Source organism: Tachyglossus aculeatus, chromosome X1, assembly GCF_015852505.1.
Source record: "Tachyglossus aculeatus isolate mTacAcu1 chromosome X1, mTacAcu1.pri, whole genome shotgun sequence".
NCBI lineage: Eukaryota > Metazoa > Chordata > Mammalia > Monotremata > Tachyglossidae > Tachyglossus > Tachyglossus aculeatus.
The window spans coordinates 39,141,891-39,155,999 of NC_052101.1; the positions used below are offsets into that span (position 1 = coordinate 39,141,891).

Here is a 14,109-nt window from a genome sequence, read left to right on the forward strand (position 1 = left end):
AAGAGGGGCCCGGGAGTCTCCTTTGTAAAGAATTCGTTTTGCTTTTCCTTTCCAGTAACAGCTCCCAGTTCCCCTCTGAGCGCCCCCGTCTCTCCGGGGTTCCCGCCTCCGGAACCACCAGGCAGCGGCGGCGGCGGAGAGTGCACCGTCTGCTTCGACAGCGAGGTGGACACCGTCATCTACACCTGCGGACACATGTGCCTGTGCCACACCTGTGGGCTCAAGCTGCAGAAACAGATCAGCGCCTGCTGCCCCATCTGCCGGAGGCTCATCAAGGACGTCATTAAGATCTACCGTCCTTAACCTCGGTGCCCGCGGCCCGAGGAGGAGGCCGGGCCTCTGCTGATGATCGAGCCGGGCCGTTCCCTGAGGGCTTCCCTCGGTGGCCCGTTTGGTTGCCGGGAAAGCCTAGGCCAGGAGGCAGATTGAGGGGTCCTGGGGTCGGAGCCTCCTGGTTAGATTGGGCTTTCCCCCGGAGTTACTACTGTTTTCGGGTGGCACCTGGAAAACTTCACAGCCGGTCACAGGAGTGGGATCGTCCGCGGCTCCCCAGCCTTCTCCAGCTGGGAGCCAGCAGTCTCTGTGCAATGTTTTCACGGGGCCCGGGGTGGGTATGAGTGAGAAGGAGAAAAGTGTGTGTGTGTCCTTGTGTGTTTGTGCGTGCGCGTTTGCCTTTAGTCAGAAGCTTCTTCAGCGGTGGTCAAGGAAGCAAAATTCTGACTCCAGATGTCCGTGCGGTCAAACTCCTTTCCCTTGCCGGGGCTTGGTGAGAGCTAAACAACCTTTAATTTGGGACTCCAACTAAAAACTCCTGGGATGATACCGAAAGTAAAATTAAGTGTTTGCAGGAGGAAAAAAACCTGCAGCGCTAAGCCCCAGGAGTAAAGCCTGCAATGGCCAGGTCTTCTTCTGGGCCTGCTGACATCACTCTCCCCTGACAGGGCCATAACCCAAACTCTGAGGGGAAACCCTTCCTCCCTGAACCTCCCAGAGAGGTGATGAGGCCAAGCCCCGGGTAAGGCGGAAAGTGGAACTGAGACAGAATTCCTTCCTCCCCATTTGCTGCTCTAATCACTGAATTTATGTTCTTTTCCTGAAGGAGATGAGGCTGTCAGTTGGGGTTGTCAGTCTGGCATGAGCTAAATCAATCGATGGTATTTACTGAGTGCTATGTGCGGAGCACTGCACTAAGCGCTTGAGAGTACAAAACAACAGAATTAGTGGACATGCTCCTTGCCAATAAAGAGCTTATAGTCTAATCAGGCCTGGGCAAGCCTGAGACTCCCACTCCCTAGTTTACCAAATCAGGGGTTTCAGGCTGGTGACGGTGCAGGGGGCCTTGCCACTCATAGGCGTCTGAGACTACAATTTCCAGCAGCCCAAGGGTCGACTGTGCAGTGCATGGGTGAGCCCCGGGCCCAGTCTGGGCTGGACTCCAATCCAGGGACAGACAGGTGCAGGGAGTGGTGGAGCAGGAGGGTCTGTAGCTTCCTGGCCTGTATAGGAACCTAGCTCTCAGGAACCACTCTGAGTGCTCTCTCACTGGAGGATGAAATCCCCCAGCACATCTTTTCACCATGGCTGAGGACTTGGGAAGATAGCAGGAGGAAATGGTGCTTGGTTTGTTGTACAACCATTTTTCCCCTCTATGAGAGGAGGGAGACGGGGAGCAGAGCTCCTACCTGGCTAATATTCAAGACATGGTTCAGTGCTGGAAATAACAACACCTTGGGTATGTAGAGCACTTTCATCTTTCCAAAGTGCTTTCGCATCGGTCATCTCAAATCGTGCTCACAAAATCCCAGCAAAGTAGGGAGAGACGGGGGCCCTCGTTTTACAGATGGGAAAACTGAGACCCAGAGGCCAGATGACTTGACCAAGGTCACACAGCAGACCGGGGCAGAGGCGGGGTTAGAACCCAGACCCCCAGCCTCCCAGAACCATTTTCTGCCCACTAGTCCATGCTGCCTGGTCAAATGGGCTTGGAGGAGCCCAGTCTGCTTCTGAATCCACCCAGGGTCAAGCCCCCCACAGTCAATCCTGAGAGCCTGCCTCCTCCCGACCACCTTTACCACTCTCCACGCTAACCCATCTGACACAGCAGGTTTCTTTCCCTCTCTTCTCCCCTTCCTTTTCCCCCACGTCTTCCCAAACACTCCCATCCGTGCCCTTCATACCTCCCTCCAGCCACTAAATCACAGCTCCAAGCCATGGACACAGAAAGAAGTAAGGACTTACCCGGGAGCTCTGAGCCTTTTGCTTCTGATAGAACTCCAGGCCCCCTTTTATCAGTGCGTAAAATTGGAAGTGTGATCGGGGCAGCAGCAAGCTCTCTTGACCAGGTGAAGGAGGTGCTGGAAGACAGCTCGGCCCTGTTCAGGGTAGACCTGGCCTCTGCCTGCGACACGTGGAAATGAGTCACTGCATCACTAAATCTGGAAAAGGGCTAGTTGGGGCCCACAGGGTTAGGCTGCTGGGGACTAGGGGAGGAGCAAATAACTTTAAGGAACAGAATCAATCAGGGATACTTACCGAGCACTTACTCTGTGCAGAGCACCATCCTGAGCACTTGGGAGAGTACAATAGAGTAAGAAAGCACAATCGTTGCCCTCAAGGAGCCTACAGACTAGCAGAAATATAGGGAAAACCTGACCCTGTGGCTACCTGGGCCAACCTGGACAGTGGCTGCTGTGGGGTGGGAGTTATCAGACTGGATTCGAGAAGCAGTTGGACTATCAGGAGAGACTGACCTGGACTGAGGTCACTACTTCCAAAGCCAGAATCTCAGGCCAATGGCAGCCTCAAAGAGGCTGGGCTGAAGGGGTAGGGGGATTGGAAAATGGGAGGTTTTGCCAACTCCTGCCTGTGGGAATGGTTCTGAGGATCTGAAGACATCCAGAACTGGCTTAGCCCAAAGGAGCCAGTGGTTAGCATGTGTCAGGAATGGTTGCAACCATCACAGATCCCAGCTCAGAGCTGGCTGGTGGGCGGGATCCCCCTGCTTGGTGGGGGTCCCAAATCCATGGGCTCTTCCTTTGAGAGGTTAACTCCTTTCTCCAGCTGAATCCATACACCAACCCTCAGGCTGCCTACTTCTTGCTAGCTGCATCCTGCTCCGGGACTTGGCCACATTGGCAGCTTTCCTGGGCACCTCAGGGAAAATCTTGGCTCAGCTCAGATGCTGGAAGGCTGGTCACATGCTTCTAGGCCTTGGGAGCTCTGAATCCCTATATCAAGCGCTTATTACAGTACTTTGCACACAGTAAGTGCTCAATAAATACGATCGATTGAATGAATGACTATTTATCGGACTTTGTGAGGCATGGCCACCTAAGGATGGGGGATCAAAGGTTAGCCTTGTGTTTGCTGGAACTGGCTAACTCTGGGAGCAGAAATGTGGTGGGTTGGAACCTGGGCACAGAGGGGATTAACTCCTCTTCCTCTCCTCAGCTTCCCAATTCCCAGGTCTCCTGCTCCACTGGGAAGGTGTCTGCCAAGGTGACCCTGGCCAAGGATTGAGGCCCATTTGAGACTGACTGACTGTAAGATACCTGTAATTGGGCACCTGAGAAAAAGGTTTCCCCGGACTTTGGGGTTTCTTCCCAAAGCCTCCACAAAATCAATCAATCAGTGGCATTTATTGAACACTTATTGTGAGCAGAGAGCTGAACTAAGCACCTGGGAGAGTACAGTGGAGTTGGTAGACCTGGTCCCTACCCACAGGGAGCTTACAATCTAGTGGAGGAGTTTACTGCCCCAGGACACGCAGGTTCAATGTTTGCCCCAGGTTGATTAAGCTGCCTCCTGGGTGCATGGACTCTCCACTCAAGGGCCCGCTACGTTCTCAGGGTCTTGCTTTGGCCAAGGGGTCCTCTCAGGGCAAAACATCAGGGACAGAGGGCCCCCAGGACTTCTGCAGTAAGGATTAAGAGGGAAGGCAAAGGACCAATCCATCCCAATCTTTGGCAGCCTGGATGTGGGCGGGCCAAGGCCAGAAGAGGCACCAGAAATAATCCAAGGCTCCTAAACACAAGATTTAACCTCAGGGACTCCGGGCCTCAACATAGACAAAGCCGCAGCCCGGCTGTGCTGTTGGTAAGGTGGGAACTGAAGCTTAGATGTCCTGCTTGGTAGCTGCTACAAATAGCACCTTGGTTCAGGAGGAAACTTGAATCAGTTTCTGCTTTCTAAGAACTGTATCTTGTGGAATGGTCCAGCAGTCACCCGCTTGGTTCCCCAGCTCCTCTCTATTCCTGGATTATTTTTTTTAATGATATCTGTTAGGCGCTTACTATGTACCAGGTGCTGTACGAAGTGCTGGGGTAGATACAGGCTAATCAGATTAGACGTAGTCCATGTCCCACGTGAGGCTCACCGTCTTAATCCCCATTTTACAGATGAGGTAACTGAGGCAGGGAGAAGTGAAGTGACTTACCCAAGCTCAGCCAGTGGACAAGTAGTGGAGCCGGGATTAGAACCCAGGTCCTTCCGACTTTCAGGACTGTGCTCTGTCCTCTAGGCCACGCTGCTTCCCTGTGTGGCCTAGTGGAAAGTTAGGATTTCCTAACTCTCAGTGGGACTGACTCTAATGCAGTTCACAGCCAGGCTCCTGAGGCTTGAGGACAGACAAACCTGTGACAGTCACAGTTCTGGCCTGGAATAGGGAACGATACAGGATTCCTGAAGCTGGAGGCCAGGTCTGGGATTTTCCGACTTCCAACTTTGAATGGAAACTCTGCACGCCGTCCCCAGCAGGAGGAGAACGGGGCCGGTTCGGCCGGAGAGGCGTCGGTCCATGGGTGAACAAGGAGTGGGGTTGGGAAGGAGTCGGGGGTTTCAGAAAACCGGGGACTGATAGGATTCAATTCCATCCCAGGAGGCTTATCAAATCATTGGCCCCTTAATCTATTGGATAGACACATCCTCACCAGGCTGTCTTTCAGGTGGAACTGGCAGCTGCAACAGTAGCCTTGCCCTTGGCTGACGGACTTTGAGGAAGAATCTGAGCTATTGGAAGAAGGCTGTGGGGCAGGGATGCCTGAGATGTTCCAGGGTCTCTCAGCCCTAAATCCAGGCCCCCTGTGTCACTTACTTTCCCAAGCGCTCAGTACAGTGCTCAGCACACAGTAAGCACTCAATAAATATGATTGAATGAATGAATGAGTGAACTTAGGAGAGCCAGACCCTTGGTACGCCAGCTGGGTCCTAAACTCTCCCTTTCTGACCTTCCTGGGATGGATAGGCCTGGGATTCCCCTGCCCAGAAAGCCCCACTGCTTAATCCCTTTGGTAGTCACAATCACCCCTTGTCTTTCAAACTGGTGCTCCTCCGAACAATAAAGGGGGTCTAGCCTGCCACCCCACCCCCCTTACAGGAAGCTCAGGGAGAAAGGATGCCAACACCCCCGCTTTGCCTGCCAGGCAGACGTGTCTTCCGGGACCTGGTCTTCCCAAGCTCAGATTGCAGGCAGACACAAAGGTTAGAAATCTGAGTAGGTTTTTAATAGTTGTCCTGCGGGTATTATTAACGAGTTAATTAGATGACTGGTGGAACCAAACCATCTTTCCCTTTCTCTAACACTTTTATCCCCTGCCCCCCAGAGCCCTTTCTACTGTCCTTGTAGATGCCTGGTGCGCCTCTTTTCTTGGGGTGTCTCCAGGATCCAGCGTCACCCCTGCCAACCGTTGAATCTTTCCCTTAGGGTATTTTGCTGCCCAGGTAGGTCCACTGCTCCTCACAATTGTTGCTTCCTCTATTCCTCTGAGATCCGAACCTCTGGATCTAAACCTTCCTGGCATCGCGACCTTCCGGGGTCACATCTCAAATGCCTCTCTCTATGTCCTGTGTCCTCCCTGGGCTGCGGCCCAGATCTTTCGTGTGATATCACCTCCCAGAATCACATCTCGGAGACTGCTCTGACCCCTGGTTCCCTCAAGGGTCGCAGCCCAAACTTCTGACCCAAAATAGTGGAGGGCTCCATCCCCAACTACCTGGACCCTTTCCTCCCTTCCCAATCCTTCCCTGTGATTGATCAGCTGGATTCCATTTAGGTACCTTAAAGACCCTAATAACTAATCCAATTCTCCTCCCCTCGAGGAGGAGGTCCTTAGGAGTGGGCTGGGCTACTTCGAGTGACCCCGTATTGCCAGGGGAAGATGTTCAACTGTCTCAAAGGTGAGTCTTTCAAAACGGAAAACAGAGTTGGAATAAATTTGCTCCAGAACTTCCTTTTGAAACAGTAGCAGCTTTCCCTGGAACAATCAAACCCATTCTAATGTCCAGGGGCCATAGGGGTCAGCTTGCTCTAGGGTGACTGCAGAAAACCTGTTCACGACCAGGATAATCAGTGGTATTTATTGAGCGCTTACTATATGCAGGGCACTGCACTAAGCGCTTGGGAGAGTACAGTGCAGCAGAATATTGAATGTTTTCTATGACATGGCTGTTGGGACATGGGCCGTCCAAACTAACTTTCACAGAGTGTTTCTCTCTTGGTTATTATGTGGAAAATCTTGGTATTGTCTTCCTCTTTTCTACTCTGGATCCCCCCGAGGGATGGAAATTTTGTCTAATTCCCATCTGTGTAGGTTCTCCCAGCGCTTAGTACAGTGCTCTGCACACAGTAAGCACTTAATAAATACTATAACTACTACCTGCCAGCAATCCCCCTAAACCCAAACCCTACAACACATTTCCAGGTCCCCATCTGGCCCAGAAGACCAGCGGGGCTTTCACAAAGGGCAGACTTCCAAATGCTCCCAAATTGGATTTTCTGGAGGCCACCTCTCAATTGCCCCAGGAGATCTATGTCCTCCGGAGACTTCCAATGGGGAAGCATTAAAAACCCCAAGATGGGTGGGAAGAGGTGGCTATGGGGGCTTGATTACAGGCAGTTGGAATCGCCAACCCCAGCTGTTAAGGGTAACAGAGGATGTCAAAAGCCAGTCAGTTTCCCTGCGGATGATACAAGTTGTATAGAAGATCTGTTTGTGCCTTATGAGCATGTCTGTGCACTTTTTATCCTTTTTCAGCAACTTTACAAAAAACGGGGTGGGAGGGGAAGCGACCCGAGCTGACGGTCGTTTTATAGAACTTTCTGTGGTAATCATTGTGGTAATCGTTTTGCTCATCGGAGTGACGTTTGTAGGTTTTCGTCGGTTTGTCTTTCTGCTTTGTACAGATCTGCGTCACTTTGGATTCTTCTCGATGCTTTTCTGGTTCAAGACTGTGATCTGTAAACCACACCCTGGGTTTTGGGGCCCCAGATAGATGTTTCGAAACCAACAGGGGCAGGATCGGCTCAACGCCGTCCCGTGTGTTCTGTCCTTTGAGTGTTGTGCGTCTGTTTTTTATTCGTGTAACATTAATATAATTTTATCTGATTATGAAACAAATAAAACTTTTGTTTGAAAAATGTCATCTGCTGTGAAGCGTAAACCACAGAAAACCTCAGACTCCCGCTGTTAACTACCTTCCTAATAATAATAATTATGGTATTTGTTAACCGCTTACTGAGTGCCAAACTCTGCGGTGAATTCAAGATAAGCAGAGCAGACTCGCTCTCTGTGGTGCTCTGTGAAGGCACGGAGAAGTGAAGTGACTCGACCAAGGTCACACGATAGGCTTAGAATTCAGGCCTACTGTCTCCCAAGCTCGTGCTCTTTCCACTAGGCCACACTGTTCCCTGTGTCTGGATTTCAGAGTTATCTAGTTGAGGGTAGCAGGAGGACAGTGTGGCCTAATTCCGGCTCCGCCACGTGTCTGCCGTGTGACCCTGGGCAAGTTCTCTGTCCCTCAGTTACCTCACCTGTAAAGTGGGGATTAAGACAGTGAGCCCCATGTGGGACGGGGACTGTATCCAACTGTTATCTTGTATCTACTCCAGCACTTAGAACAGTGCTTAGCACTTAGTAAGCGCCTAACAAATAGTACAGGGCTGGGCTTCTGGTGGAGTCTGCAGCTAGCCATCCAGTTGTGGGGCTAGTCAGGCCATCACTGCTACTGCCCCCGCTCTCAGGGCCTCAAGAGCTACTCTACGCCACAAAAAGGCCCCCGGATTTCCACTCAGGCAGTACGAAATAATCGTGCCACATCATAGGGCGAAGGAAGGGTCTTAAATTGGTGTCACAATCACAGAAATGTTGGATCGTTCCCAGGTGAGCTAGGGAGGGTCACAGCTCAGAATCCAGTCAATCCACTATCAGGAGTTCTTGGCCCAGCTCTGAAGGACAGTGGCTCTCACTTGGGGTCCTGGCGTGTCCCCTACACCTCACCCTGGCATCCCGGGCTTAACCCGAGGGCTAGATGGTTTACAGCCCGTATGCCCTCCTTTTTTTAACGGTATTTGCCATTAAAGTGTGCCAGTCACTGTACTGAGCGATGGGGTAGGTACAGGCGAATCACGTTGGGCACGGTGCCTGTCCCACATCGGGTTCGCAGTCTTGATACCCATTTTACAGATGACGGAACTGAAGCTCAAAGAAGTAAAGTGACTTGCCCAAGGTCACACAGCAGACAAGTGGGGGAGCCGGGATTAGAACCCGGGACTTTCTATCTCCCAAGCCCATGCTTTTCCTGTTCCTATGGCCGCGGACTGCTCTCTCCGCCATCCCTGCCTCATCACGAATTGTCCATGGCCACACGACTCCGTTCTCCCCTGTCAGAGTCCAGGGGTCTAGTTTCTCGTCACCCTCCGGACAACTGGATGCTTGATGGACGGCTGTGCCCTCCTGTGGGGCAGGTACAAAAGGGGGTGCATTTGGTATGGCACCCTTAGTTCTGGGAAATAGGGGTGCCAGCTTTCCGTTTTGATCACCCACGTGAGTGAACTTGAGACAGAATCAATCAGTGGAATATTAATAATAATAACAATAATCACAATCAGAAAGCATCCCTCAACCTGGGATAGAAGGCACAGATAATAATAATAATAAAAATGGTATTTGCTAAGCACTTTATTATTTTATTGTTTTATTTACTGACCACTGTTTATTAAGTGCTTACCATGTGCCAGGTACTGTACTAAGCTCTGGGGTGGATACATGCAAATCGGGTTGGACCCACTCCCTGTCCCACATGGGATGCAGAGTCTTAATTCCCATTTTACAGATGAGGGAACTGAGGCACAGAGAAGTCAAGTGACTCGCCCAGGGTCACTCAGATAAGTGTCAGAGCTGGGATTAGAACCCAGGTCCTTCTGACTCTTGGGCCCTCTATCCACCATCTACTCTAGGCCAAGCTGTTTCTTCTTTTAAAATCATATTCATTCATTCAATCATATTTATTGAGCATTTACTGTGTGCAGAGCACTGTACTAAGTGCTTGGAAAGTACAATTCAGCAACCTCCTCCGGGAAGCCTTCCCTGTCAAACCTCCCACCACCCCACTCTAGTCTCCCTTCTGTGTCACCTAAACAATGGGGTTCACGCTTCTGTGCACTTTAATATTCACCCCACCTCTGCCTCCACCTCAGTTTCCCCAGAAATCATCATCATCATCATCATCAATCGTATTTATTGAGCACTTACTGTGTACAGAGCACCGTACTAAGTGCTTGGGAAGTACAAATTGGCAACATATAGAGACAGTCCCTACCCAACAGTGGGCTCACAGTCTAAAATCTGCACCCAGTAAGTGCTCCTTAAATACCACTGATTTATTGACTGATCTGATTGACCAGTGACTTGACAAACTAGAAGGCAAGAGGAGAGACTAAGGGGTCCCTTCAGTCAACCAATCAATCAATCATATTTATCGAGCACTTACTGTATGCAGAGCACCGTACTAAGCGCCCCGGATATTCCCCCGCCACCCAGTCCATTCATTCTGGTTTTTTTTTTACTCGACCCCCTCTCCCCGCCCCTTCCTTCCCCCTGAAATGTAGTTTGGGGTGAGATCCTCCCTGAGGAAATGTAATTTTCAAGACAACTGTGGTATTCGTTAAGCGCTTATTTTGTACCAAGCTGTGTACTAAGCGCTGAGGTGGATACAAGAGACTCGGCCCCCTCCCGGGACTCACAGTCTAAATAGGAGGGAGAACAGGGATTGAGTCTCCATTTTGCAGGTGAGGCGATTGAGGCACAGAGAAGTGAAGTGACTTGACCAAGGTCACACAGCTGACAAGTGGCAGAGCTGGGATTAGAATCCAGATCCTCTAACTCCCAGGCCTTTGCTCTTTCCACTAGGCCAGCCATGTTACGCTACTCCCTGGTTGTGTCTGCACATTAAACTCTTTAAGATAATCGGAGCAACATAATACAGCCTCACTTCAGTAATTGAAATTGTACCCCCCTGTCATGAAAGACGTAGCACAGTTGGGAGCACTAGAGAAAGCAGAATCAATCAATCAATCAATCAATCGTATTTATTGAGCGCTTACTGTGTGCAGAGCACTGTACTAAGCGCTTGGGAAGTACAAGCCAGCTGCCTAGTGGTTAGAGCACGGGCCTGAGGGTCAGAAGGATCTGGGTTCTAATCCCGGCTCTGCCACTCGTCTGCTGTGTGACCCGAGCAAGTCACTTCACTTCTCTGTTCCTCAGTTACCTCATCTTTAAAATGGGGATTAAAACAGTGAGTCCTATGTGGGACAGGGACTGTGTCCAACCTGATTAACTTGTACCTACCCCAGCGCTTAGTACGGTGCTTGGCACATAGAAAGCGCTTCATAAATACCACAATACCACCACAATGGGAGGGGACAGTTTCAAAGACAGTTTCAAAGACATCCTCCCTAGGCTTTTAGCTCTTCCTAGCCATCAGACATGGGCACCCCCCTGACCCCAACTGATAAATTGAAGTAGACATGTATACGTCAATACGGATTATTAAGTGCCATTACATCCTTTCTGATTCATATCTACTCCATGGAAATACTTTCTCCAGAACATCCCGTCCTCTGCCATAATCCGCAACCTTTCTAACGGTCCTTCCGTTCTCATTGTTATGGTCTGTCTCCATCTAGCTGCCCGTCTGCCTCTTCCACGTTTTCCCTGGACTTTTCCTAGCATTAGTGTCTTCTCCGGAGGATCAGTCCTCCTGATTATCTGTCCAAAATATGCTCATCTAAGTCCAGTCATTCGGCCTTCCAAGGACCGCTTTGGTTTAATTTGCTCCAAATTCCATTTGCTTGTTTTGGGGGCAGTCCGTGGTATTTGCAAAAGCCAAAGTTAATTGAAAGTCAAAGTTAATTAATTTGCAAAAGCCAAAGTTAATACGAAAGGTGGTCGACTCTCCATCACCTCGCCCCCTCCTACCTCACCTCCCTTCTCTCCTTCTCCAGCCCAGCCAGCACCCTCCGCTCCTCTGCCTTCACTAACCTCCTCACTGTACCTCCTTCTCGCCTGTCCCGCCTCAATCAATCAATCAATCGTATTTATTGAGCGCTTACTGTGTGCAGAGCACTGTACTAAGTGCTTGGGAAGTACAAGTTGGCAACATTTAGAGACAGTCCCTACCCAACAGTGGGCTCACAGTCTAGAAGGGGGAGACTGAGAGCTCACCTCCTCCAAGAGGCCTTCCCAAACCGATCCCCCTTTTTCCTCTCCTCCTCCCCATTCCCCCCGGCCCACCTCCTTCCCCTCCCCACAGCACTTGTGTATATATTTGTACAGATTTATGACTCTATTTTACTTGTACATATTTACCACTCTATTTATTTTCTTAATGATGTGCATTTAGCTTTAATTCTGTTTGTTCTGACGACTTGACACCTGTCCATGTGTTTTGTTTTGTTGTCTGTCTCCCCCTTCAAGACTGTGAGCCCGTTGTTGGTAGGGACCGTCTCTATATGTTACCGATTTGGTCTTCCCAAGCGCTTAGTACAGTGTTCTGCGCATATTAAGTGCTCAATAAATACGATTGAATGAATGATAAACCCATCAAACGCTGCATATGCAAACAGCATCCCTAGTCACGTTGTCTGTTTTCCCAGAAGGCTTTGCTGCCTCCCCGTGGCTAAGTTGAGCCATCATTTTCTTCAACTCCAGATCCCCAAATTTGCAGATTTCCAGATTTCCTTCTCACAAAGGTAACAAAATCAAAGCCACCAAGGAAAACGGGGAAGAAAGGTGACCCAAGGTATAGCTTGACTTCCCTGGGCCAGCGGATTAAAGCAGACACCGAAGCAGCCTGAGAGAAGGTAGGAGGCCCTTGGGGCCTTGGTTTATTGTTGTTGTGGGTTTGTGTTTTAATGGCATTTAAAGTGTTGCCTAGGTGCCAGGCGGCATACTGAAGTGCTTATTGAAGTAATTATTGAGAATAATTACTATATTGTTGCATTTGTTTGTTATTACTATCATTGTTGTTGTACTTGTTGATAGGGGCCACAGGTGGATATGGGACTTGAGTAGGGTCTGTTGTGTTATTCATTCATATTTAGAAGTCCAAGTCGGTAACGTATTCATTCGTTCATTCATTCAGTCAATCAATCGTATTTATTGAGCGCTTCCTGTGTGCAGAGCACTGTACTAAGCGCTTGGGAAGTACAAGTTGGCAACATATAGAGACAGTCCCTACCCAACAGTGGGCTCACAGTCTACAAGGGGGAGACAGAAAACCAAACCGAACATACTAACAAAATAAAATAAATAGAATAGATATGTACAAATAAAATAAATAAATAAATAAATAGAGTAATAAATACGTACAAACATATATACATAGATACAGGTACTGTGGGGAAGGGAAGGGGAGGTAAGATGGGGGGGATGGAGAGGGGGACGAGGGGGAAAAGAAGGGGCTCAGAAGTCCAAGTCAGTAATGTATTCATTCAATCAATCAATCAATCGTATTTATTGAGCGCTTACTGTGTGCAGAGCACTGTACTAAGCACTTGGGAAGTACAGGTTGGCAGCATTCATTCATTCAATCGTATTTATTGAGCGCTTACTGTGTGCAGAGCACTGTACTAAGCGCTTGAGAAGTACAAGTTGGTAACATACAGAGACGGTCCCCACCCAACAACCAGACTCAGCACCAGACTCAGGTCTGCTGAGAAATCATACTTTTGGACCTCAGGCCAGGGCTACCAATAATAATAACAATTATGGTACTTGGTAAGTGCTTACTATGTGCTAAAAACTCTTCTAAGCACTTACTATGTGCCAGGCACTGTGCTAAGTGCTGGGGTGGGTACAGGCAAATCGGGTTGGACACAGTCCGTGTCCCACAGGGAGTTAACAGTTTTAATCCTCATTCATTCATTCAATCGTGTTTATTGAGCGCTTACTATGTGCAGAGCATTGTATTAAGCACTTGGGAAGTACAAGTTGGTAACATATGGAGACGGTCCCTACCCAACAGCGGGCTCACAGTCTAGAAGGGGGAGACAGACAACAAAACAACAGATTAACAAAATAAAATAAATAGAATAGTAAATATGTACAAGTAAAATAAATAGAGTAATAAATCTGTACAAACACATATACAGGTGCTGTGGGGAGGGGAAGGAGGTAGGGCGGAGGGATGGGGAGGGGGAAGAATCCTCATTTTACAGATGAGGTAACTGAGGTACAGAGAATTGAAGTGACTTGCCCACGGCCACAGAGCAGACAACTGGCATATTTATTCTATTTATTTTATTTTGTTAATATGTTTTGTTTTGTTCTCTGTCTCCCCCTTCTAGACTGTGAGCCCACTGTTGGATAGGGACAGGCTCTATATGTTGCCAACTTGTACTTCCCAAGCGCTTAGTCCGGTGCTGTGCATACAGTGAGCGCTCAATAAATACGATTGAATGAATGAATGAACTGGCAGAGCAGGATTAGAACCTATGACCTTCTGACTCCCAGGCCAAGTTGGACACAGTCCACATCACAGCAGCGTGCCTTAGTGGAAAGAGCCCGGGCTTGGGAATCAGAGGTCATGGGTTCTAATCCCAGCTCCGCCACTTGTTAGCTGTGTGACTTTGGGCCAGTCATTTCACTTCTCTGTGCCTCAGTTACCTCATCTGTAAAATGGGGGTTATGACTGTGAACCCCCCGCCATGGGACAATCTGATTACCTTGTATCTATTCCCAGGGCTAAGAGCAGTGCTGGGCACCTAGTAAGAGCTTAACAAATACCACTATTATTATCCCCCTTTTACAGATGAGGTAATTGAGGCACAGAGAA

General features: G+C 49.4%; 1 protein-coding gene across 1 annotated transcript in view; it reads left to right on the plus strand.

The window, feature by feature from the left end:
- Positions 1-3,680, plus strand: part of NEURL1B (neuralized E3 ubiquitin protein ligase 1B) — a 47,430-nt gene extending 43,750 nt beyond the window's left edge. Inside the window, exon 5 of the mRNA XM_038740599.1 lies at positions 56-3,680. Coding sequence (XP_038596527.1) covers positions 56-303 — 248 coding nt within the window. The 3' untranslated portion in view covers positions 304-3,680. The remainder of the gene's footprint in view (positions 1-55) is intronic.
- Positions 3,681-14,109: the final 10,429 nt, after the last annotated feature.